This window comes from Urocitellus parryii, chromosome 15, assembly GCF_045843805.1.
Source record: "Urocitellus parryii isolate mUroPar1 chromosome 15, mUroPar1.hap1, whole genome shotgun sequence".
NCBI classification, from domain to species: domain Eukaryota; kingdom Metazoa; phylum Chordata; class Mammalia; order Rodentia; family Sciuridae; genus Urocitellus; species Urocitellus parryii.
In genome coordinates this window covers 5,542,505-5,568,134 of record NC_135545.1, presented here as the reverse complement: position 1 = coordinate 5,568,134, position 25,630 = coordinate 5,542,505, and the positions used below count along the sequence as shown (strand labels likewise).

Here is a 25,630-nt window from a genome sequence, read left to right as displayed (position 1 = left end):
AACAAAGGCCTCTCCCTCCAACAAGCAACCCCCCCTCGGCCCCGCCTCCGCGGCCCCCCGCCTCCCCTGATTGGCCGGTCTCCCTGCCCGTCAGCGCCGCCCCCCTCCCCGGGTCTGCTGCAGCTCCGGCCGCCTCGTCGCGCCCCCCCAGCCCCCTCCCCCCGCCCCCGCCGCCCCCCGGGCCGGTGCAGCCGCAGGCGGGGTCCCCCTCCCCCTCCCCCTCTCCCCCAGGCCTCGCGCGCCCCGGACCGGCCCCCCCTCTCCCCTCCCCCTCCGCGCCGCCGCTGCCGCGATGCCCCCCCCTGCGCCCGGGGCCCGGCTCCGGCTCCTCGCCGCCGCCGCCCTGGCCGGCCTGGCCGTCATCAGCCGAGGTACCGCAGCGCCGGGGGCGGGGGGCTCGGCCGGGACGCCTGGGTCTGGGGCGGGGGATGGGACGGGGTGCAGGGCTGCGTCCCCCGGCCGGAAGGGGAGCGCTGGACGCCGAGGTCTGGGCCCGCCGCAGGGGTTGCATTCCCTGGCCGGGAAGGGGGTCCTCGCAAGTCCCGATCCGCGCCCTGGGGCCGGGGGATCGTGTCCCGGGGCTGGATCCTGGGCCCAGGGGCGGAGGTCCGCTTCTCGTCGCCTGCTAGCAAGGGGGTAGCGGACACCTTGTCCGGGCCTGGGGGCCCAGAGTGTGTGCCTCTGGATCGGGGAGGGGGCTCTGACGCTGGAGTAGGGGTCCCCAGACATGATCTGCGAACCGAGTTGGGGTGCTACGTTCGGAATGATGCGGGTCTGATGCGGGTCAAGGGTCTTGCCTCTGCCTGGAGAGGGTCCCTAAGGGAGTTCTTGCCTGGGGGCTGGGGCATGCGTCTCTGGACAGAAGGGTGGGGGGGATGGATATCTTCCCAGGGTCAGTAAAAGTAGGGGACACAGTGTCCACAGACCTAAATCCCAGGGCCAGGAAAAGGGAGCCAAGAGCTGAATCTCCCGGTTGAATCTTCTAGGTTAAGAGAAAGTGTTGGCTTTTGGGGTGGTGCAATTATGTGGGGGAACAGTACTGGGATCCAGGAAGTTGGGGTGCTGGGCTGGGAACTGATTCCAAAGCTCTGATGAATGTCTGGATTTCTGGTGCTGGACAAAGCATGAGAGATGGATGGATGAAGGACAGGGACCCATTGGAAGAGGAGGGGAGGGGGAAGGGTTAATGCAGGTCACAGGGTTAAGCTCAACCCCACCAGTGGAGACTGGGGGAGGGTCTCCAGCTGAGCTGGAGGGAGTCCTGATAGAGGATGTGTGGATGGAGCCTGTGTCTCCCCAGCAGGGCCTGGCTGGGAGGGGATGGTCAAGGAGATGCCCCCAAGGGGAAGGGAAGGAGAGTAGGAAGCCGCTGGGTGGGTGCTCCGCGGGCAGGGAACAGTGCTCATCCAGTGTCTCTGGAGGATTCCTCAGGCCTTGACCCAAACAAGGCTTAGCTTCAGGGACAAAAAACCCCAACATAGTGACTTCAGCACCAAAGAGGCAGCTGCTCTCAGCCTCCCTACCATATATGCACAGCCACACAAACACCGCCACAGCACTCTGCCCCAAGATGCACCTGCAGACACCCACAGTCGCACAAACACATCCTCGTCCAGACAGGACATCTACGTCCCCACATCGGATCAGGTCAGGGCCAGAGTGGGCCAGAGCACCAGCCCCTTGCTGGTGCAGAAGGCTGGGTGGTTATCTGATTTGCAGACTTGCTCTGTGTTCCTCTCTGTCCCTGTCATGGTCTCCTTAGATCTCTGTGTCTTGGCCATTTCCAGAGACTCCTATCCTGTCTATTATTTGCTGGTGACATTCCATCCATTTCTGTCTCTGGGTCTTTGTCTCATTCCTGCTGGTCTCGGCTCAGTGTCACATCTGTCTCTCTGCCTCTCAAACTGTTCCCCATGGTCACCTCCCACCTCTCTTCCTGGCTCCCTTGTTCGTACCTCAGTCCTCCTTCACCTGTTTCATTCTTCCCTTCTTGCTGCCTTCTTCCTCCCCCAACCCCCTGTCCCTTTGTGACCTATTTCTCCTCCCTTCCTCCCTTTCCCCCTTTACTCTCCAGGGAACTTCCCATCTTCCACTTTCTGTCTTCAAGACCCCAGAAATCATTGCCATGCACACATTCTGGGTGGGAGCACTCGCAAAGCCAGGAGTAGCCTGTGACCTTGGTCAATTCCAGCCCCATCGGTGCTTTAGGTTCCCCATCTGAGAACCAAGGACAAGAGATGATGGGGTGGGGGTGAGCCATGACAGCTAGGTGCCAGACAGGCACCCAGCCCACCCACCCACCCACAATTTGCATTGTCTGAAAATAAGCCCTTGGCAAGATATGCAAAATAGTGCCTTCTCCTCTTTTATGGTGATGTTTTCCAAGTTCCGAGCTGCACATGAGTAGAACAGTGCACCTTGCAACAGGTATAAGAGCAAACCCTGCGGTGCCCCAGCCTGCCCTCCTCACACCTGCTCTCCCAGAGCCGGGCCAGCGGCGGCTTCTCTCCCTGACACAGGCTCAGACTCAACAGGTCACTGGAAGAAGAGGACTGGTTGGTTGGGTGATGTTTGTTTGTTTGTTTGTTTGTTTTTCCCAAAATAGAAACAAAAATAAGCCCATTTCTTATTTCCACTTAAAAAAAAGCTCCGTGGCATCCATAAATATTAATCTACTTTTTTTTTCTAAATCTTTTATGCCAACACACAGGCATACACACATCCTCAAGTGTACATATTCATTCACAAAAGTAGTTACACTGTATCATGAAACAATTCAACAAAATCAAAAGGCAGCTGTAGCAGGGTTGGAGTTCTTTTGCTCCATGGGCAGCTGGTGGAGGGACAATAGCCAAGAAGGGGACAGGAGGGTCGAGTCCCAGTGCTGCCCCTGACCAGCTGTCCATGGGACCTCTGAGCTCCCAGATTGACGGAATGGTGGGCTCTGCTTCATTGGTTCATTTAGCCAATGTTTATTGAGCCTGGAGTCCCTGCCCCAGGCACTCGGGAGACGTGCATGGCCGTGAGCGGGCCAGACCGAGTACTGCCCTCATGGAGCTTGTACCACCGTGGGACAGAGAGGTCAAAAGGCAATCGCAAAGTCTCACAGACAAGTAGATGGGTCACTTCAGAGAGTAACAAATGGTATAAAAAAGATAAAAGTGACTTGGGAATGAGTTGGCAGTTTGATTCTGGGTGGTCTAGAAGATGAGGCAGCAGAGAGTGGCCTGAAGGAAGACGAGAAGTCCGACCTGGACAGGTCCTGGGGACAGCAGAGGCCCTGTGGTGTGGACCCCCAGTGAGATGGCAGCCAACACGCAGCATCCGGTTCCAGGGTGCCGGGCCCACCGTCCGGACTCCAGGGCCTCCCTAGTGCAGGAGGGGAGCCTGCAGGCTTCCCGGGTCAGCAAGCGGGGAGTCTGGGGGTCCCTTGTGCCAGCTGCACCAGGCCCACCCCTTCTCACGGCCCTCCCCAGCCAGATCCTGGAGGACCCGCACAGGCTCACACCCACTGCCAGGGCCCCAGGGCCCCGACCCATGGTTTCTAGGACTGTGGGATCGGAGCACTCCTACCCCAGCCCACTGCAGGGTCCCCGCTGGGCCTCAGTTCTTCCAGGAACCTCGGAGAGTCTTCCCCAACTCAAGGTCACTCAGCTTTTAGAAATCTCTTTCTCTCTCCAGGAAACCCACCTGTCTGTGACCTTCATTCCTGAATTTATCAAAGGAGTGTGAGGCCCGCTAGTCTGGACTGTGTGGACTGTAAGTCCCTCAAGGCAGGGATCCCCGGGGATCCTGTGTGGTCCCGGGGTCCCCCAGGAGGCTCCTGGTGCCTGCAGCTCCGCCTCCTAACAGCCGACTCCCGGACAGCCCTTGCAAGGATGGGGCCACACCAGCAGCCCTACATGTTCCCCTCAAAGTTCCTCTTTTAGTCCACCTGTGTCCAGGGCAGGGAGGTGTGGTCACCAAGCCCACTTACAGGTGGGGAAACCGAGTCTCGGAGAAGGGAAGTGATTGTGGGACTCTGTGGCCATGCTGGGGTTTGAACCGGGCTGTTCAGCTCCCTGCTCTGTTCTCTTGGCCCCCAGTGGAGCTGTGCTGGGTTGCGCCGGGCCAGGAACAGCCATAGATGTTTCTTTAAAAAAGAAGGTGCTGGCCAGGCACAGTGGCGCGGGACTGTGATCCAGCAACTCAGGAGGCTGAGGCAGGAGGATCGCCAGTTCAAGGCCAGCCTCAGCAACTTAGGGAGACCCTGTCTCCAAATTCAAAAAACGAACTGGGGATATGGGTCAGTGGTAGAGCACCCCCGGGTTCACTCTCCAGCACCAACAGAGCACATCGGACCCTCCTGCCAGGCTGGTCGCGGGGATCCTTCACGGAAACCCTTGTGGAGAACTCGTATTGTTTTCATTTTTTCCGTTTGGACAAACTGAGGCTCAGGTTGACCGGGGGTCACCCAGGCTGGACATGGTGAGCAGACATTTGGTTTCCCAGTCCAGCTCCTGGGGATCTGTTGTCTCTGAGGACCTTCCGTTCCCTCTCACACACTTCCCAGCTCTGGTCCCGTGAGGGTCATGAACTCCAACTCAACTGAGTCACAGGGGCCCAGAAGAGGGGGCATGGCCTCTGCCTTGAGCAGTCAGAGAGGGTCTCCTGGAGGAGGGGCGTTTGTGTCGGGAGTTGAGGTGTGTCACCGTGTCCATTTAGTTATTCACTCTTCAAGGCCTCCAGCCGGCCAGCTCCTGTGTGGGAAGATGCTAGGGACCCAGACGTGAGTCAGAACCAGGCTCTGCCCTCAAGGAACTCCTAGTCTGCGGGGGAAGTCAGACAGCACCGTGTCCTGGGCTCCAGGAGAGGTAGCCCAAGCACGTGGGAAGCAGACGCTCGCCTGTTCATTGGTCAGTGTCTCCTGAGGCCTCCTGCAGACCAGGGGAGCCGGGCCTTGCTGGAACCCTCCGTCTGGTGAGGACAGCAGACCTGACACCACCCAGGGTGATCGGGGCATGCAGGGGAGGAACCAGGTTCAGGGACAGAGTCGGCTGTGGTCACTGAAGAAGCTCAGCCCTGAACCAATGAGTGGCTGACTCCCACCCCCACTCACTACGGCCCAGAGAGGGAAAGGGACTCACCCAAGGCCACCCAGCACAGAGGGGGCCTCCTGATCTCAGAGTTTTGGGGTTTTGTGAGACAGATGCAAAGGCCTGAGCTCTCCATGTTCATAGATAGACTAGGAACCAAAGACCTGCTTGAGGGATGGGTTTGCTCATCGCACATTTCCTCCGACTGCCCGAAAGCCAGGCTCTGAGACAGACAACTTCTACCCAAGGTCATGTGACCTGGGAGCAGGGCAGGAGCTCCCCTAGGAAATCTGGGAGGGCCCCTGTGCCCTAGGAAACCTGGAGAAGGGTTCCACTGGGACAGTGCATGTGCTGGGAGAAGAGGGCCATGCAGGCTGGACCTCACAAGCCAAGGGAGACAGGGCCCGAGAGTGACACCAGGATTCCCAACAGGCACCAGGCTGAGGGGGGACCCTGGGAGCCCCAGGGGTGCAGTCAGCTCTGGGCACAGGAGACACACCTGTGGCAGGAATGTGTGTGTGTGTCTGTCAGTGATCCTGACCCAGAGTGTCCTGCTCACCTCTGGAGGGCCCCCTCCCCACCCCAGGGCCCAGCCCTGCATCCTGCATCCCCTGAACCTGGAGTGGCACCTTGGACAGCTCCACCTTCAGCCTCAGGCCTTCCTGTCCTGCAGGCACCTCTCAGTGGGACGATGCCATGTGCTGTGCCCCTAGCGGGCATCCCACAGTCTGCTGTTTGTGGGGCGGGGAGAGCTATGGTCCAGAGCAGGAGGTTTAACACTCTGCAGTGCACACTACTGTCCAGCCCCAAATGCCAGCAGAACTGAGACCTGGGAACCCTGGCCTAGGATGCAGGTCACCAGGAGGTGGCCAAGTCCTGGGGAGGCGAGGTCTGTCTGTCTGTCTGTCTGTCTTGGCCAGCCTGGGAAGGGATCTTGGTGCCCACGTGTGACTGTCTCAGAACTGAATGGCGTGACATGACTGCCTCTCCATCCAACTCCCTGTGTGGCTGTGTGTGGCCATGTGTGATCTGACCGTAGGTGACAGCATGACTTGGTGCACCTGATCCTCGGCCTGGGGTGGCCTTGGTGTCTGAGGGGATGTGACAGTGCAGCTGTGTGCTCGTGCAGGGTGTGGCTTTGTGGAACTCTGACCCAGGGCCTTCCAGAGTGGGGCTGGGGCGCGTCCCCTCAGGCCACGGTGTCAGCGTGACAGCTCAGGCCAGCGTGTGTCGCCTCCCCTGGGTAGGCTGTAACCAGACGTGGACTTGGCATGGGGAGGAACGTGGACGTTGGTGTGCGAGGAACCCTGCGGGAATCAGTGGCATGGGGGGGGGGGCTTGGTCTACAGGTGCTGCTTGACAGGGACTGTCCCCCTCGGCGGAGTGTGACAGTCTGACTGCTCCTGGGGCAGAGCTGCTTTTCCAGCTGACCTGCTGGCGTGTGTCTGGGGCTGTGGGTGTCAGTGTGACTCAGTGTTCCTCTGAGCAGAGCCATAGCCTTGTGTGTGACGGAGGAGCTGGGACCGTCTCCTGGCCTGCTGTGGTTGTGTGTCCTTGCCAGGCCCTGGCGACTGTGTGCATCCTGTCGTGAGCAGGCTGTGCGTGGCAGCCCGCTCCATACCTCAGGGGGAGGACCAGGCCCTGGCCTGGGAGCCAGGCTGAGGGGCTTGGCGGCCCAGGTCCACGCCTGGCGCCGGCCAGCCCACCGCAGTTGGCTGTGTCCTGGCCCCTTCCTGAGGGGCTGCTGATGGAGAGGGCCCCCGGGAGTCATCGGGGCAGCATGGGCAATTAATTCATTAGATTAATTAGCTCCTCTTCCCAGGCTGGGGGTAGGGCAGCCGCACAGGGCCCTCCCGCTCCAGGCACCAAGGTCATCCAGCCCGCTCCCTCCCTCCCTGCCCAGGGCTGTCTCCACCGCCTCCGCGTGCCCAGCCCCCACTCCCTGGCCCTGGTCCAGCCGGCCAGCCACGGTCCACAGAGGGATGAGTGGGGGGGGGGTGTTGATGGGGCCCGTGGGCCACACTGGAGTGTGCAGGTGGGCATGGGTGTGTACCCACAAGTATGCCTGTGAGCACAGGCCGCAGGTGTGTCTGGCACACGTGTGTGTGCAAAGGTCTGTGTGTGTCCACGCACCATGTCTGCAGATCTGGGTGTGATGTCTGTCTGTGTTGCTTGGAGCATGCTGGCTTTGTGTGCCTGTGGCATGTTTCTGAATTCATGTGTGTCTGTGTGCTCATGGGGGTCTGTGTGCACGTGGGTCTGTGCATGTGTATCTGCACACGCATTCCTTAAGTGTGTGTTTATACGTCCTGCACGTTCACAGCCTGTGAATATGTGTGGGCATGCATGTGTGTGTGTATACGCATGCATCTACACAAGTGCCTGGGTGCTTGTACCTGTATCTGTGATGTGGTGTATCTGTATGTGTGAATGTGTACACGTGCCTCATCTGTGCACATGCATGTGTATCTGTGTAATTATGAATTTGCACATGGATGTCCCTGTGCACTGTGAATGTATTCTGTGTGCTCATGTAACTGCACATAGATGTGTGTCTTCATACCCATGTCTGTGTGTGTGTGTTGTTTGTGAACATACACACATGCATGTGTATATCTGTGCCTGTGCTGTGTTGGCTGTTGCCTCTGTGTCTGGAGATGTGTGTTTGTGTGTCCCTGTGAGCCCACCTGTCCCCATCTATCTATCAGTCAGGCCCAGTGTGTATGGGTGTGTCTGCCATGTCTGAGTCTGACAGCATCAGAGGATGCGTGTGGAAGACGTCTCTGTGTCCCCAGGGTGTGTGCTCACGTGTCCCTCCTGCCTGCCCTCTCGTCCACAGGGCTGCTGTCCCAGAGCCTGGAGTTCAGCTCCCCTGCAGACAACTACACCGTGTGCGAAGGCGACAACGCCACCCTCAGGTACCTCCTGCCTGCGGAGTCGGGAGTCCAAGTCCTCTGTCCCTCCCCAGTGGGGGCAGCCTGGCAAGGGGCAGGCTGGGGCCACGCCATCCCCATCAGACCCAAAGGAGTGTGGACTCTGAGCCCAGTTCTGCCCCAGAGCCTCTGTGTCCCTGTCCGTCCCAGGAGTGCTGCGCCTGAGACACCACGTCCAGGATGGAGAGTGCCCACACCCCAGGCTTGGCATGACGTGGCCGCATCGTAAATGAGATCAGGGTCACTGCCTCGCCGGCTTGCTCCTCACCTCACTCAGGGCCCTGTCTCCTCTCTCTGGGTCTCTGTCCCTCTCTGGGTCCTTGTCTCCCTCCCTCTAGGTCTCTGTTGCCCCTCTTTCTGGGTCTCTATTCTCTCCCCTGGGTCTCTTTCTCTCTCTCTCTCTAGGTCTCTGACTCCCCCTCTCTGACCCTCTGTTGCCCCTCTTTCTGGGTTTCTGCTCCTTCCCTGGGTCTCTGTCTCTGTCTAGGTCTCTGTACCCCTCCTGTGTCCTCATCACCCCTCTTCCCAGGGTGCCCGTGCCTCTCTGGGTCTCTGGCACTTAACATCAGCACATGGGCTGCCACCTGCCCGGGTGCACAGCAGGGTCAGCCTTTTGGGCTGCGGTGTAGAGAAACCCTTCCTCCCCCACCCCACAGCTGCTTCATCGACGAGCATGTGACCCGCGTGGCCTGGCTGAACCGCTCCAACATCCTGTACGCTGGCAATGACCGCTGGACCAGCGACCCGCGTGTGCGGCTGCTCATCAACACGCCTGAAGAGTTCTCCATCCTCATCACCCAGGTGGGGCTCGGGGACGAGGGCCTCTACACCTGCTCCTTCCAGACCCGCCACCAGCCGTACACCACTCAGGTCTACCTCATCGTCCACGGTGAGCCCTCGGCCACGGCCCGGGATAGGGTGAGGGCGTGGGAGGAGGGGACTCGTGACAGGCTGCATTATGGTGGGAGTGGGGACACATTCAAGTAGAAGACGGGCACAACCCTGCCCTCATGGATTTCAGCCAAGCAGAAGGGAGGCGTCACACTCCTGGTGACACTTCACTGGACCGTTTCTAGAGCAGGAGAGCTGCAGGGTGAGGGGCGCTCAGAGGAAGACAGGCACTCTGCGGAGCCATCTCCTGCGTGCCCACCGCGTGGGGCTGTTGTAGACGGAGGATACCAACGAGGCAGGCTGTCCCTGCTCCCTGGGAGCAGATTTCCCCGGGGGGCGGCTCAGGGAGGGCTCCCAGGTACAAAGCTGGTACCAGAAAAGAAACAGAGCCTCGGGGATCCACAAGACCAGACCCCAGGCTGCAAGGGCCCACAGCAGGGGGGGAGGCACAGAGGGCCTAGAGGTGAAGCTCGGGAGGCTACTTCCCTGGTCAGCAGAGTGGCCCGGAAGACAGCAGCACACGAGGGGAAACAGCCCGAGACAGGGAGTCCTGACAGCTCAGGAGCCAGCCTGCCTGGTTCCAGACTCAGGGCCAGCACCCACCTGTGAGCAGAGGCCTCGGGCTCAGCCTCCTCCTCCTGGGATGGGGACGGTGCTGGCACTCAGGCAGTGCAGGACGTCCTCAGTCAGAAGGGCCACCTGTATTTTATCCTTTATAAGAGAAGAGAAACCTTCTGCCAATTAAACTCTGTTTTCCTATATCACAAGCCAATCCTGATTAGAGAATGTCCACAGGGAGGAGGGGAAGTAAGGCACAGTGTATTAGAACTGGGGAAATAGGGTAACGCCCACCCAGAAAACAGGGTGCGGGCCTAGTGGCTGGGTTTTTGTAAAGCAATTAGAACACAATCTACCACATAACTTATTTAACTTATTTGTTAAATAAGTTAATTTTAAAATAATAATAAATAAAATAGCCAGGCATGGTGGCAGGAGGACAGCCTTGGCAACTTAGAGAGACCCTGTTTCAAAATAAAAAGGGCTGGGGATGTGGCTCCCAGATAGGAAACTACGGGGCTCAATCCAACATACCCCCCAAAAAATCATAATGACAAATAAATAAAAGTGGAGCCAGTAGAGCCAGGGAGGAAGGAGATCAGACCAAAGATAAAGTTAGGATGAAAGCAGAAAAGACAGACAGACAGACAAAGCCGGTAATTAGACAGGGGGCCAGGCCCAGGCAGAGACCGCTGAGAAGAGGGCAAAGAGTCAAGTGAGGAAACAAAGGGAGGTTTAGAAGGTCTGGGGCCTGGACCCTGGGTCTGGGGGAGGAGGGAAGAGGGCAGGCTGGACTTCCAGGAGTGCACACAGGACTTACTGACCTCTCCCGCTGCCCACAGTCCCTGCCCGCATTGTGAACATCTCCTCCCCTGTGACGGTAAACGAGGGAGGCAACGTAAACCTGCTTTGCCTGGCTGTAGGGCGGCCAGAGCCCACGGTCACCTGGAGGCAGCTCCGAGGTGAGGCCCTACCCCTGACCCAAAGCCTCTTCCCCAATTCTGCAGCCTGGGCCCCTCATTCCCCATATTCCTGGCTGGACTCCCAGATCCCCCTTCTCCAGCCCTTCTGGTGTCTTGATTTCCCTTCCAGCCGGATCTCCAGTTATTTCCTCACCAGACCCCAGTACTGGCTTCCCAGTTGCTGCCCAGTCTGGGCTGGTACCTCCAAAGACCCCACTAAGCCCTGGCTCTGGCTTCTCCCACCTGCTCACTGATTCTCCTAGACTCAGCCCCCCACCACCAGATGCCCTAAGCCAAGCTGCAGCCTGGGCCCTGGCCATACACTCACCTCCTAGTCACACCTCCACCTCTCTGCAGCTCATTGTTATAGCCCAGTGGTTTCAAAATGTGGTCCCCGGACCCCAGCATCAGCATCCTCTGGGAACTTGCCAGAAAGGCACACTCTCAGGCCTCTGCCCAGACCCAGAGGAGACCAGGAGCCCCCTCCACCTCACCCGTCTTTTTCAGCAAGCCCTGAGAACCACCACTCAGGGCTCCCTCCAAATACGACAGCTCTGGGCCCAGACATCACCCTCCAGCCCTTTACCTGCTCTTCACTGCCAGATTCAGATCTCTGGATCCTCCCTCATTGGGTCTCTGGAGACCCATGGTGCCAGTTGCTAGTCCCTAATCCCTGGATCCCCTGAGATCCCAGAACCCCATTACTAAGCCTCAGATCCCTGGGTCCTGCCCCACTGTGTCTTATGAACCCCACAATCCTGATCTTGAGATCCTGGATCCCTGGGTTCCTTAAGTCCTAGGGGTCCTCTGTGTGCAGAACTGTCACAAGATTGCAGATATCTAGATAACTAATAATCAGATATCAATTCCCTGGACCCCAAGAACTAGGTCTCAGAATTCTGGATTCTTTCCCATGGTGTTCCCTGGATCCTTCTGAGATCCAAGATCCTGGAATCTTCCACCCCACTGGATCCTCTGAAGACCAGGATCTGAATCATAAGATCCCAGATCCCTGGATCTTCTGAATCCTGAAATTCCAGGACCCTCCCCACTGGGTTGAAGTGCCTAAGTCCCTGTCCTCACTCTCCCACCCCTCAGGCCCCTCCCGGCTCCTACTGCCCCGGGCACTCCAGGCCTTGCTGTGCCCGCCCCGCTGATGTGTGTCCGTGTTGTGCCCGTGTTGTCCCGTGTTAAGTGTTTGTGTCCGGCCCCGCCCCCTCCTGCTCCCTCCCCCACAGACGGCTTCACTTCCGAGGGTGAGATCTTGGAGATTTCTGACATCCAGCGGGGCCAGGCCGGGGAATACGAGTGCGTGACTCACAACGGGGTTAACTCGGCGCCCGACAGCCGCCGCGTGCTGGTCACAGTCAACTGTGAGCGCCCACCCCCACCCCGGCACTGGGCAGGAGAGGGGTGGGCCTTAGGTCCCTGGGGAGGCGGGGTCTGTATGTGGGAGAAGGAATCTGGGCGGGGCTCCTGGGTCCGAGGGAGCAGGCTGCTGGAGTGGCACCCTGTAGTCCCCACGCTGCTAAAATTAGCCGATGCTACACCCTCGCCAGATCCCCCGACCATTACGGACGTGACCAGCGCACGCACCGCCCTGGGCCGGGCAGCCCTTCTGCGCTGCGAAGCCATGGCCGTGCCGCCTGCGGACTTCCAGTGGTACAAGGACGACAGACTGTGAGGACCGCCCCGGGGCCGGCCGGGAGAGGAGGAAACGGGGAGGCCCTCGGTCCCTGGAATGGCAGGGCCAGGGCGCGGGGGTGGAGGGGCCAAGTTCTGTGTTCTGAGAAGTGAGGGTCCAGCTTCTAGGTGGTAGAGTCTGCCGAGTCCAGGGAGACTAACGTGGGTCCCGGGATGAACGCCGGAGCCCGTCTCCCGGACTCTTCAGGGAGGGGTCTAGGGTCTGGAGTCTGCTGAGGATCTGGCGTGCAAGGGGACCACTGGGACCGGGTTTGAGAGCCCCTAGGAATTGGGGGTTGTGGCGCACACAGGGAGAGTCCAGTGTCCCTCGGGGCCACCGTGCTTGGAGAAGGCATCCCTGAGGAGCTAGAGAGCTAGAGCCCGATGCTAGTGGTCTCTGGGGGAGGCCGAGTCGGGGGACTGGGCGCTGCTCCCAGGAGGGTCTGGCCCAACGCTGATCCCGTCCCCGGCAGGCTGAGCAGTGGCGCGGCCGAGGGCCTGAAGGTGCAGACGGAGCGCACCCGCTCGATGCTTCTCTTCGCCAACGTGAGCGCCCGGCATTACGGCAACTACACGTGCCGCGCCGCCAACCGGCTCGGAGCGTCCAGCGCCTCCATGAGGCTCCTGCGTGCGTCTGCGCGTGGCGGCAGGGGTGGGGGGGTCTGGAAGGGGAGGCAGACACCCCGGGACCCACCCCCTGACTGGCCCCGAATTTAGGAAAGAGGAACCGTAAGACTTGAGCAACTCGACTGGGCAAAGAACCGATCCACTGGATCAATACTCATTGAGCGCCCACTAAGGGCCAGGTGCTGGGGACATAGCAGTGCACAAAAGAGACAGGATTTGGGGATGCACAGAGCTCGTGGCCTAGTAGTAATAGGAAAGCATTTATGTGGGCACGTAGATAAATAAGCAAATACATGAACAAAATATTATTTTGACTATCAAGAAGAGCTGGCAAGAAAGGAATAGATAGGATTAGAGGTGGCAGGTGTTACTCAAGGTCATCAGTCAGGCTACCCTGAGGGGCATCATTACTCTGAGACCAGAATGATAAGAAGCCAGCCTGTGCGATTCTGCTGGAAGGGCTTCACAGGCAGGGGAACAGAATTTGCAAAGGTACGTTGAGAACAGCTTGGTGTGGCAGATAAACTGCAGGGAACCTGGGAGGAAAAGGGAAAGTAGCCCTTGCCCCATTAGTAAGGGGTTTGGGCTTACTGTACTGCAGGTAAGGCCACTGGGGACAGTTAAGCAGGGAGTGACATGTGTTGAGACTTCTAAAGACAATCACTTAGGGCTCTGAGATGGAGGCAGAGAGCTGGTGGGGAGGGCAGCTGTAGAGATCCAGAGCTGGGTGGATGGACAGCGTGAAGCCTCTGTCCAGAGTCGCCTTGGAGGTGGCGCCCTGGGGCTAGGTGCCAGACTGATGTGCGAGCTAAGGTAAGGGAAGAGCTGAGTCAGAGTGCTTCTGAGGCTTGGGCTGGAGCTGAAGTATTAATATGCTCAAGTATTGAAGAGGGAGGGGAGGGCGGCCAGCCAAAGGCAGAAAAGTCCAAGAAACAATTTTGGGCATACAGAGGATGAGACAACTGGTGGAAATGCTGGACAGACAGATCCTAAGACAGAAGGACAGGGCTAAAACAGTGGGACGGCGTGGAGAAGATGGGAGAGCGTGCTAAGACTCACAAAGCAGAAAAGTCTCAGGAAGGCCCCCTGAGAGGCGGCTTAAGAGACCCCCAGAGACTGGCTCAGAGGAGGCACCCAGAGGGACAGCAGGAAGCCTCCCGCTGCTGCCTCCATCCCTGACCCTTCCTCTTCCCTCAGGCCCAGGATCCCTGGAGAACTCAGCCCCAAGGCCCCCCGGGCCGCTGGCCCTGCTCTCCGCCCTGGGCTGGCTGTGGTGGAGGATGTAGGTGCAGCCCAGGGCCTCCCCCTGCAGGGGGCCTCGGGCCAAGAGCAAGAGGAAAAGGGGGAGCCAGCGCCGTGGGTCTCGAGCGGGCAGAAGAGCTCTCAGCCACCGAGAAGGACGAGAGGAAGAGGAGGAGGAGGAGGATCTTTAGAGAACCCATCACTGTGAGGGATAACGCAAAATTATGCATCTTTCTACAGCCATTCTCGCCACCCGTTCACGTTTCCAGTTGTGACCCACCCCTGCCACCCCACACCCCTCTCTTAGCTCAGGCTGTCAACGGGCTCGTGTGTGGGTGGGTGTGTGAGTGTGAGCCCGCACGTATGTGTAGGTGTGTGTGGGGGGAGGCTGGAGGAGGGGACCAGCAGTCCTCCCCCGCTGCCACCCTGTGTCCCCTGCCCCGCCCTGCTGCCTCTCTCCTCTGGCTGGAGGTAGGTATGTGGGTGCTTCTCTGTGAGGCTGCGAGAGAACGGCCAGGCTTTCCCACGTGTGCACGCTGCCCGCCCCTCCCCCTCGCTGTCACTAGGGCAGGTCTGGAGCTGGGCAGTTGCTCAGCCTTCAGGAAGAGGTGAGGGCTGCCTTGGCAGGTCCCTCCTGCTGCGCCACCTGCTGCCTGTAGCCAGAGGCCCCATCACTGGCTCAGTGGCCTGAGACCTTCCACTTGCCCTGCCCCTCCCCACCCTGGACTTTCTGGCCCCCTCCTGGGCCATTCGGTGCTTCCATCCAACTGTCAGGCTGGTGACCTAAGTCGCCTGTCTGCCTCAGTGCTTTGCCCCACTCCCGCCACCACTCCCCTTGGCCACCTGCAGTACCAACCAGCTCCCCCCGGCCCTGCAGCTGGCCCACAGGTGTGGGCTTCCCGGCCTCCCACTCCCTGGCCTCCACCAAATGTACCTCCCAAAGGCTAACCTGACCGTCCTCACACACAGACACACACCCACACACCAGCAACTGTGACCAGCAATAGCCCCCTGGCTCCAGCTGTCCTGTAGCCGGTGACCAGCTGCTGATCCCTGGTGGGCCCCTGGTGTCAGGAAGGGATGCTGAGGCTGTGGCCTCAGCTCGGATTGTCAGATACCCCACCCAGGTACACCACGACACACAGAGTGGGGGGGAGGCGTCACAGACATCCTGAGCCCAGAAAAGATGCCATGTCACCAGCTCCAACTCCCTGGAGACCCTCTATAACCACCCACCCACCCACCCACACCACCCAGAGCTTGGTGGAGAAGAGGGCAGAGAGGGGCGGGGGAGCAAGGGGCAGTGACTGTACCTCAGACAGGGGCGTGGGCCCCATCCCACATTGTCTTCCATTCCCAGGGTCCAGGGATCGGGTAGGGAGGGGAGGGCTGCTGGGCGGGGAGGGCGGGGGGCCCTGGGGGCTGTGTGTTCCGATTCATGGGGAGTGTTGAGACCACCGCACCAATAAACGCCTTTTTCCAAAGTCTCTGCCTGCAGCTGTCAGTGTCATTAGGAGTTGGGAGTGGAGGGCACGGGCTGTGGATCTCTGGAGGTGCCTCCCCAGCGTCATTCCCATCCCCCACTCTCTCTTTGGGGCCTTTAAATTGGCCCATTACAGCAGTGGCCCCTAATTGGCTTAAGCCATTCCCCAGAGCCCATCTCCCACCACAAGTGGCTCAGAGGTGGGCACATGGCCCAGCTGGGCTACGGAGGGGGTAGATTCATGAGGAGTGGTGCGTCTGCTGGGTAACAGGGCTCCAGGATGCACGGCGGGCATCTGCAGGGTCACTGGGTCGTAACCTCAAACCAACCGCCTCCATATTTCTTGCTGCCATTTATCTTGTTATCTGCAGCCAAGAGAATCCCACTGGTGGACCCCAAGTTCTCAGTGAGATAGCTGACATGCAGGAGAGAGCAGCAGCGAGCCCAGCCCTTCACTGGCACCAAAACATCTATCAGTCAACAAATAATTTATTGATCGCCTGCTGTGTGCCAGGCTTTGTGATAAGTGCTGAGATAATGTGTGGTTTCTGCCTCTGTGATGTTCTCAGTGCAGAGCTGGAACCTAAGCTACGCATCATGATGTATTTACATGTGAGGAGGGAAAGTTCAGGGGCTCTGGGACCTAACCCATGACCAAAGAGAGGTGAGGGGAAAGATGGTAACGGCTACCTGGGAGTTGATGATCGATATGGGGAAGACAAGTGCCCAGACAGAGTGAATCCAGGGACAAAGGCCTGGAGGGGGAGAAATATGGCTGAGAGAAACGCTAGGGAGGGGCTGGGGTTGTGGCTCAGCGGTAGAGCAATCGCCTAGCACCTGCGAGGCCCTGGGCTCGATCCTCAGCACCAATAAAAATAAATAAAGGTATTTAAAAGAAACAGAAACGCTAGGGAGCAGGGTTAGTCCTGGGAAGAGGGTGATGAAGGCCAACAGGCCAAAGCACAAGACCTTGGAGGTCCTTGAGGAGTTTAGATAAAATCTAAAGAGTCTAAAGAGAAGGACGAAGCCTGGGAGCTGGAGTGGGTGTGGCCCAGAGGAGGCAAGATGAAGACAGGAGACCACTTCAGGGAACCTGGGCAGGCTCCCCTCCAGCTCAGAGGAGCACGCCGGCCCTGCCTGTCCGCCCCAGAGCTGGGGCTTGTGAGAACTGCACTGTTGGATGTGCAGGACCTCCTGTCCCAGGAGTCTACAAACACAGGGTAAGTCTTCTCTGTGACGAGACAGGGAGTCCCACTTTCAGGGCCCAGCCCTCAGTCATAGCTGGCCCTACTTGCTGCTGGGGCAAAACAGGATCCTTGCCCCAAAATCCCCCGTGAAGAGTGGGGCACTGGCTCGGATCACACCTGCGTGGCTGTCCGAACAGTTCTTGGTCCCCCACCTGGAAAGATGACTGGACTGGGGCTGGTGGCCTGGAAGAGAAGCAAAGTAGGGGTGATCTCAGGAGGCACCCTGGATGTGACATGACTCACCCACATCATTTTCCCAGCCTAGCTCAAACTTTTCAAAACCTAGCTGTCCCTCCCCCTGCCCCCCATATTTGACCACCATTGGAGGGGCTAAGACATGCAGCAACCCAACTTTAATGGGAAACACGGAAATTCCACTGCCTCAGGGAGAAAAATGGAAGGTTTGACCAATTTTTATGAAAATCAAAGGAGGCCTCACCTCATTCTCCTTTGGAGAAGATACTAGGATGCACGCTTCTGTTGGGATACCTAAAAGCTGTGCAGGAAATCCTGTCCAGATTTTTTTTTTTTTATTAAGAAATAAGGTTTTACCAACTTTGTAAGCCAACAAACAAAGTTGGAGACCGGAATTAAGAAACGCTCATCTCCCTGAGTATGAAATAAGCTCCGTCCCCATTCTGGGAGGAAATGGGGACAGGTGCACTCACTTGGTAGGCCTTGGCTTGGTTAGAGTCCTTCAGAGGGACTTGGAGGGGCAGTGGCTGTGGGGTCTGAACTGGGCTCACAGTCTGCATCTTCTCCTCTGGAGAGATGACCACAGGAGCCAAGGCTGCAGGATGCTTCTTTTTCTTTGGCGCCTTCGCTGAGAGAGGCAGGGAAATAGGAACCTGTGATTGGCTGCCCCAACATGCAGACCCAGCCAATAGCAAGGGAAGCTGAGGTGAGAGGCGGGACCTTACTTTGATGGATATGGAGGTAGGAAGGTGGGACATGCTAGGACTGCGCTGATTGGCTCACTTAGGTTTCCCTTTTTCTAGCCCCTCCCAGTCGGCCTCCTCTGCAGGCTCCCCACTCACCCCGGTAGCGCGGCAGGCAGTAGATGCAGAGGAGAAGGAGCGTGATGAGCAGTGCCACACCTAATAGGGAGCCCAGGACAATGCCAGCAATGGCACCGGGGCCCAAGGTGGGGCCTGGAAGAGACAAACAGAAGGAAGAGAAGTTTCCAAACCCCTAATTCACCCTTCCTGTGAGGATCCCGTGCACTGTCCCTCTCAGAACACAGAACGTGGGGCTGAGCACTCTCAGTTCATTTAACGTTTTCTGAATGACGGACTACCCAGTGCCTGGCAATTCGGCCTCGTGGTGAGGATCCACTGGTGGGTAAGACAGCCCAGATGCCTACTCCATGGGGATTAATCCTAGGAGGGCAGCAGAATAAGGAGCAACAACGAGCACAACGACAGACTGGACTAAGAAGGGATAAAACCCCCGTGATAGACACAATGGGAGGGGAGATGATGTTTAGCAAGGGTGAAAAGTAACAGCTGAGCAGAGATCGGAAGAATAAGAAGTTAGTCAGGCTAAACCTGGGAAAGGGTGTTTCAAGAGGAGGGAACAGAAAATGAGAAGGCTCAGAGGTTGGGAAGAGCCTTCTGTGTTCAGTACAGGGTAATGTGGGTGGAAGGAGAGGGAGGGAGGGGGAGGGAGGGGGAGGGAGGGGGAGAGGGAGGGAGAGAGGGAGAGGGAGAGAGGGGGAAAGAGGGAGAGGGAGAGAGCCAGAAAGAGGGAACATGGCTCTGAAGACACCCCTATCTTGGACTTCTGGCCCTGGGAGCCATGAGAGAATCAACGTCTGCCATTATAAGTCTCCCAGGTCCTGGTACATTGTTATGGTGCCCTAGCAGGTTACCAGAGGGGGAAGACAAGCCACTGCAACAGATTGAGAATGGCTGGCCAGAGTTCTAAGAGGAAGTCCAGGAGAAGATGTCCACGGCCCGACTCACCTGCCTGGTAGACCCGGCTTTGGGATGGAGACCCTGGCTGGGACCCCAGTATGGGCAGGATGCGCAAGGTCCAGGCCCTGGGGGTCTGAGGAGGGAGGGGCAGCACAGCTGAGCGCTCCCGAGGCCCCAGGATAAGCAGGGAGATCCAGTCCTCATAGGCTGTGGCTCTGCCCAGTTCAGGTCCCTCTGTCCGTGCCTGGATCACAAAGCTGCTGATCAGGGCCCCACGCTCCACATCCCAAGTCAGCACTGCCGCATCCCGGGCTCTCTGCAGCCTCCATGAGGCGATGGAGGGGCCTGGGGATGAGGGGAGGGGGTGGCTGGATTCTTGGGAGCTAGAGAGGAGAGGGAAAGGGAACTGGACTCCTAAATCCCTTACATGGAGAGCTACATTCCTGTATCTGGAAAGAGGAAGGAGCTAGGGGCCCAGCTTTCTGCTTCTGAGGGAGGAGGCTGGGCCTGGACCCTGGGTCTGAGGGAGGGGGCTGGGCCTGGACCCTGGGTCTGAGGGAGGGGGCTGGGCCTGGACCCTGGGTCTGAGGGAGGGGGCTGGGCCTGGACCCTGGGTCTGAGGGAGGAGGCTGGGCCTGGACCCTGGCTCTGAGGGAGGAGGCTGGGCCTGGACACTGGGTCTGAGGGAGTGGGCTGGGCCTGGACCCCTGGATCTAAGGGAGGAGGCTGGGCCTGGACCCTGGGTCTGAGGGAGGAGGCTGGGCCTGGACACTGGGTCTGAGGGAGGAGGCTGGGCCTGGACCCCTGGGCCTGAGGGAGAAGGCTGGGCCTGGACCCCTGGATCTAAGGGAGGAGGCTGGGCCTGGACCCCTGGGTCTGAGGGAGGAGGCTGGGCCTGGACCCCCGGGTCTGAGGGAGGAGGCTGGGCCTGGACCCTGGGTCTGAGGGAGGAGGCTGGGCCTGGACCCCTGGGTCTGAGGGAGGAGGCTGGGCCTGGACCCTGGGTCTGAGGGAGGAGGCTGGGCCTGGACCCTGGGTCTGAGGGAGGAGGCTGGGCCTGGACCCTGGCTCTGAGGGAGGAGGCTGGGCCTGGACCCTGGGTCTGAGGGAGGAGGGCTGGGCCTGGACCCCTGGGTCTGAGGGAGGAGGCTGGGCCTGGACCCTGGGTCTGAGGGAGGAGGCTGGGCCTGGACCCTGGGTCTGAGGGAGGAGGCTGGGCCTGGACCCCGGGTCTGAGGGAGGAGGGTGGGCCTGGACCCTGGGTCTGAGGGAGGAGGGCGCCTGGACCTCAGGGATGAGAGAGGGGGCCTGGACATACTCCTGGGTCTGGGAGAGGAGGAGGTGGGAGACTTAAACTGACAGGTTCTTGGAATGGGCGGGGCTCACCAATAAGGGTGATCTGGTCGACCCCAGTACCCAGCGCCCCACTGCAGAACACGGAGTAATTTCCCAGGTCCACATTCAGGCTGAAGTTGCTGATGAGAAGCTTCTGCCCATCTTGGCTGATTCGCAGGCGACCTCCGCCTCCTGGGGCCAGGGGCCTTCCTTCCCGGGCCCAGGATGCTCGAGAGGGTGGGAGACAGCCCGAAGCCTCCAGAGCCACCTCTGCCTCCCCTGACCTTGTCTCTTGCACCAGCTCATGTAGCAGCACCTCCCTGGGGGCCTCTGTAGGTGACAGAAGCCCAGTGAAAAGTCAAGACCTGGGCTGGGAATGTGGCTCAGGCGGTAGCGCGCTGGTCTGGCATGCATGTGGCCCGGGTTCGATCCTCAGCACCACATACCAACAAAGATGTTTGTCCGCCGAGAACTAAGAAATAAATATTAAAAATTCTCTCTCTCTCTCTCTCTCTCTCTCTCTCTCTCTCTCTCTCTCTCCTCTCTCACGAAAAAAAAAAAAATAAAGTGTTCTTTAAAAAAAAAAAAAAGTCAAGACCTGCCTAGTGTGGTGAGGCCCACCCGTAATCCCAGCAACTCAGGAGGCTGAGGCAAGAGGATCACAAGTTCCACACCAGCCTGGGCAACTTAGAGAGACCTTGTCTCAAAACAAAAAATAAAAAGAGCTAGGGATGTAGCTCAGTGGTATAACCACCCAGGGTTCAATCCCTAGAACTGGGAGGAAAAAAAAAAAAAAGGCAAGACCCTATTCTCCACTGGAATAATAAGTCCTGTGTCCTTCGATAAATCAAATAGTGGTGAACCCAGCACTGTGGGGGAACTGCCCATTCACTCTCTCATTCATTCATTCACTGATATCCTCAGCAAACACTTAACTGAACATATGTTATACATGGACAAGGGCTGGGAAGCCCATTATGCTCAGCTATTCATTACTTTGAAAAAATGAAAATAAAAAGATTGATCTATCTTTCTAAATATAGGGACTGCCCTGTTCCTGAGACCAGGGGGAAAACCCTGCCCCTGCCCCTGCCCCCTCCCCACCCTGGAGTACAGAAAAACAAACAAACAAAAAAAAAAAACTTGTTGCCTCTTTAGTTTCAAAGAAAGTGAAGTTCTGCCCTTTCCTGGAGTAGAGGGAGATTCTCCCCGCCCCACAAGTCCCAAAGGACCAAAGGAAAGTTCCCTTCTCTCACCCGGGGTGACAGTGCAGGTGCGCGTGGCCACCAGGTGGCGAGCAAGGCAGACGACGGGGACTCCACTGAGCTGGGGGTGGGCGGGAACCACCGCCAGGAGCTCGGAGGGCTCCGGACCCGCGCGCACGCCGCGGGGGAGACCTTGGAACTGCAGGGAGGCTGCAGGTACCCCGCCGGGCCACGAGCAGCGGAAGTGGAGGCTGCGGTCCCCAGGACCCCCTTCTACTGAGCACTTTGGGGGCCCGAGGGGCAGATCTGCAGAGAAGTAGAGATCAAGGACGGAGTCGGTCTCCCCACCTTCTCCAGGGCTGCCTCTCCGCGCTCGGACCCCACCACTTCTTCACCTAGCCCCGCCTCAGAGGTGCAAATCCTGTCCCTTTCTCTGGCTGACTCAGCTCCCTGTTCCCAGTAATCCCCGCTAAGCGCGCAACTCCTGAAAGCCCCTCTTTCGTAAAACTGCAACTTCACACACTGATTCTTTCCAAACGTAACCCAGCCCTCTCCTTTCTGGCTCCACTCTCCCAGGTCACCCCGCCCCCTCCTGGGTTACTCCACGAGACACCGCCCCTTTTCCTAGGTAGCTCCGCCCTCCAGGGTGGCCCTAGCCTCCTTGTCTTGTGACTCCACCCCCTTGGCCAGGTAACTCTCCCTTGGCTGATATCACTTGCTGGCCCAAGCAACTGGGTCCCTTCCCTCCCTTTCTAATCCCACTCTGCGCCGTCCGCCGTCTCCTCCTTCTGGTTCCGCCCTTTCTCCTAGGCGTTCCTGCCCCTTCTACCAGCAATCACCGCCCCCCGCCCCGCCGCGGGCCCACCCCACACCACCACAGCTGTCCCAGCTCCTCCTAGCTGGCCCTGCCCCTCCCCAGCTGGCCCCGCCCCAGCTGTGGCGCCCCAGCCGCTTTCACCTGCCACCGTCAGGTTGAGCAGCGAGCGGCGCCGGCGGCCAGTGCGCGGGTTCGCTGCGAGGCAGGCGTAGGCGCCCGCGTGGCCTGGCCCGACGGCTGGCAGCAGGAGGCGCGGCCCCGCGGGCACTGCGGCCTCGGCCGGGTCCGCCAGGCTCCACGTAATGTCAGCCGGCGGCCGCGAGGCGGCGGTGCAGCGCAAGGTCACGTTGCTGCCCGCAGTGACATACAGGTCCGGGGCGGCGTCTCGATTGGAAGACGCTGTGATGACAGGCGGATCCGGACCGTCTGGGGGAAGAGGGAGTCGGGATTGGGCTCAACCGGGGCGTCTCCAGAAATCCCGAGACCAGGCCACTAGTCCTTTCTCTCCTGGGATTCCAGAGGGACTCCTAGCCGGCTCAAGGCAGCCCCCACTCACAGAAGACGCTGACGTTGGCCGCAGCCTCGGTGTGGCCAAAGGGGCTGCGGACGCGGCAGGTGTACAGCCCATGGTCGCTGCGCACAGGGCGAGCGATGAGCAGCTGGTCGCCCTCTACACGGATCCGGAACGACTCCGCTCCCTCAGAATCCGCTGCATTCAGAGCACGGCCGTCTCTGGTCCAGCTCAGCTGCCCACAGCCTGGTTTCCAGCCCACACAGCGCAGCCGGAGCTCCGCCGCCCCCTCCTCCGTCTCTGGGGTCTCTGGCTGCACAGACAGCTGGGGAATGGGCTCTGGAGAGGGGCAATGCCCTTAGGATCCGTTCAAGGAGCCAGGCCCCAGTACTCACTCTCTTATTCCCAGGACTTCGCCCCCAGCCACTGCCTCCTTTTAGCCCCAGGAGTCTGGTTATCTGTCCCTTCCCTTTCCTCTCCTTGACCCATGATGTCTCCTCCCTCCAACCCAGGAGTCCAGTCCCAGTGGCTCCTCACTCAGACCCAGGGGTTGGGTCCCCAGTCCTTGCTCCGTCAGACCCAGAGTACAGGCCCCAGCCCTCCTCCCTCAGACACAGGAGTTGAGGTGCTCCCTGCCCCAGTCTTGATCCAGGTCCAACCTTCCTCAGCACCCCTGCCTCGGTCCCTTGTCCCTTTGGGGAGGAAGCATCCTTACAACAGAAATGGCTTGCCCAGATGTCTCAGCAGCCTGCACTTGTGACTCCAGGGCCCACTTACCATACACATTGACTGTGAACTCCTGAATCTGCCGAGAGACCCCACCCCGGATGACCTCAGCCGTGTAGACCCCGGCATCATCCAGCTGGGCAGAGGCAAGTTCCAGCCCCCCTCGGGCCTGGTCGAATCTCAGGCGGTCTCTGTGTGCAGGGTCCAGGCTGATCAGAGGAGCCCCTGGCCCCAAGCCCCCAGCTGCTAGCACCTTGGAGCTTCTTCGCCAAACTACCAGAGGGGCAGGAGGAACAGGGCTGGGGGCTGGAGCCAGGGAGAGTCGGATGGTAGTCCCCACCAGCACAGCAAGAGGCCCCCCAACCTGCTGGGGGAAGCTTGCAGCTGAGTGGGTCTCCAGAGGAACTTCGGATTGGGGTCTCTGGGCAGAGAATTCAAGGTCCCGATTCTTAGGGGGGAGTTTTGAATCTGGGGCCTCAACAGTCACTTTGGAGTCAGGAAATTGAGCAGAAATGTTTGAAGTTGTGGTCTTAACAGAGAAGGAAGGCACAGGACTTTTGGCAGGAACTGGGGAATCCAACCTCTCAGGAAACACTTCTGAACCAGGAATCTTAGAGAAGGTGGGATGGGGGCTCAAATGTTGACCCTCGGCAGAAATATTTGACCAGAGGGACTCAGACACATCATTTGAATTTCGGGCCTTGGGAAGCCAGTTGGAATCAGGAACTTCAGCAGAGGCTTGTGAATCCAGAGAGAGTTTTGGAAAGTTCTGGCTGGGGGGTTTGATGGAGGGAACTTTGGAGCCCAGGCCGAGGGAGGAGCTGGCTGAGTCCAAGGAGGAGGAGGAGGTAAAGTTGGTTTGCTGAAGTCCAGAAGTGGCTCCCAGGGCAAGGATCCTTAACGGAGGGGCTGCAGAGGAGAGGTAGGAGGGGTGGGCTTTGGGGGAGGCTGCTAGGAAGGGGGCTGGTGGGGAAGGGGTCAAGAAAGGAACTTACCCAGGAGTGGGAAGAGCAGCAGAGCCTGCAGGATGTCCATGGTGCTGGCCGCACCCCTGAGAGGACACTGGAGAGAGACCCAGGGCCTGCATCTGTCCCTCCTGGGTTGGACAAGTCCAACAGGACTGGTAGCTTAGCTTCCTGGGCGGGGAAGGGAGCCAGACCCAGCAGGAGGTGCAGGGTCCCCCTGGCTGAACTGGTGGCTAAGCCGCCCACCCCACCCTACTTGTTGTCCTCATAGGCTGGCCCTGCCTGTGGGGAAACCCAGCCCTATCCCTGCATGTTCTACCCACAGGGGGAGAGGGGGAGAACAGAGTCCCAGCTGAAAAGGAGGTAGCAGACATGTCGGGCAAATCCAGGAAGGCTTCCCAGAGGAAGGCAACGTGGCCTGCTGGAGAGCCTCCCCTCTGCTCAGACTTCCTCCTCCCCAGCCTTCTCCCTCTGCTCCCTCTGTCCTGCCTGTGGCCTCTGATATCCACATCTGACCCTGCTCCCCGCTGCTCCAGATCATCCCAGGGTTCCCTGTTGCTCTCAAGTCCCTAGTTCTACCTACCTCTCCTGAGACCCATAGAGCCGGATTTCTGTGTCTTCCAGGCTCTCACAAGCCCTGCTTCCTATGCACTCAGCATCCTTCCCCTGGTTTTCCACTTCCAGGATGGTTCCATCTGAATCTCAGGGCCCAGGCCCCAGCACAGGAAGGCCTATCCTTTCCAACTGTCCCCTTCCCCACCCCCCAGGCTCCAGTCCCCTCCAGTCCACCTGAAGGTCTTGCCACACCCAGAATTCCTGCTGCTCTCCCCTGCTTACAACCCTGCCTGGCTCCCCAGTGCCCTCTGGAGAAGCCCAAGCTCCTCAGCAGACCCAGTCACTCCCACCCATCCAGCACCCACTCTGAACCTGCCGCCATTCCTATGCCATCCTCACTCCCCAGTCTTTGCCTGTGCTTCTTCCTCTACTTGGCATGCTATAACTCACTATCCCCACCCTTCAATCTGGCTAAACTGCAACTTGTCCTTCAGGTCTTACCTTATTAAGAACCATAATGATAATTACCATTTACATTGTGCCAGGAATCTATCGAGCTGAATCCTTCTAAATGCCCTCTGAGCTGGGTGGGAGTCTTTATCCTCACTTTACAGAGAAGGAAACTATGGCTCAGAGAGGACAAGGGAACTGCAGGAGGTTTCACAGCCAGAAAAAGAAGTTGGACTTGGGCCCAGGATGGTCAGAAGGCTCCTTCCGGCTACCCCATACTGGGCTTAGTGCCTCAGTTCAGCTCCCAGTCCTCCCAGACCTGGCACAATCTTTGCCATGCTGATAATCATCATGGCAATAATACATGTTGAGCATTTTCTGTGTGTCAGGTGTGGTTCTGGAAGTGCTACATAAGTTACCTTTTTAAAACCCCTGAGGTAGGCTTTGTA

General features: G+C 58.8%; 2 protein-coding genes across 2 annotated transcripts; one reads left to right on the top strand and one right to left on the bottom strand.

The window, feature by feature from the left end:
• Positions 1–292: 292 nt before the first annotated feature.
• Positions 293–14,015, top strand: Iglon5 (IgLON family member 5). The gene is made up of 8 exons (XM_026382246.2): positions 293–371; positions 7,915–7,993; positions 8,665–8,897; positions 10,300–10,419; positions 11,658–11,792; positions 11,979–12,099; positions 12,576–12,730; positions 13,927–14,015. The coding sequence occupies exons 1-8, from the start codon at positions 293–295 to the stop codon at positions 14,013–14,015; spliced, it is 1,011 nt and encodes a 336-aa protein (XP_026238031.1).
• Positions 14,016–16,406: 2,391 nt separating this feature from the next.
• On the bottom strand, positions 16,407–24,246 carry Vsig10l (V-set and immunoglobulin domain containing 10 like). The gene is made up of 10 exons (XM_077793304.1): positions 24,207–24,246; positions 23,263–24,120; positions 22,531–22,824; positions 22,116–22,400; positions 21,209–21,463; positions 20,004–20,282; positions 18,666–18,962; positions 17,739–17,852; positions 17,370–17,524; positions 16,407–16,884 (listed from the first exon to the last, which is right to left on the bottom strand). Exons 1-10 carry the CDS (start codon positions 24,244–24,246, stop codon positions 16,813–16,815), a joined length of 2,649 nt encoding a protein of 882 aa, XP_077649430.1. The 3' UTR covers positions 16,407–16,812.
• Between the last annotated feature and the right edge of the window lie 1,384 nt (positions 24,247–25,630).

Bases quoted from the DNA above. Each gene is read 5' to 3' on its own strand.
- Iglon5 (XM_026382246.2), top strand. From the start codon at position 293: ATGCCCCCCCCTGCGCCCGGGGCCCGGCTCCGGCTCCTCGCCGCCGCC. The intron at 8,898-10,299 runs GTGAGCCCTCGG...CGCTGCCCACAG, and splicing joins GGTCTACCTCATCGTCCACG to TCCCTGCCCGCATTGTGAAC. The intron at 12,100-12,575 runs GTGAGGACCGCC...CGTCCCCGGCAG, and splicing joins TGGTACAAGGACGACAGACT to GCTGAGCAGTGGCGCGGCCG.
- Vsig10l (XM_077793304.1), bottom strand. From the start codon at position 24,246: ATGGACATCCTGCAGGCTCTGCTGCTCTTCCCACTCCTGG. The intron at 24,121-24,206 runs GTAAGTTCCTTT...TCTCCTCTGCAG, and splicing joins GCTGCTCTTCCCACTCCTGG to CCCCTCCGTTAAGGATCCTT. The intron at 17,525-17,738 runs GTGAGTGGGGAG...TGCCTCTCTCAG, and splicing joins CTGCCTGCCGCGCTACCGGG to CGAAGGCGCCAAAGAAAAAG.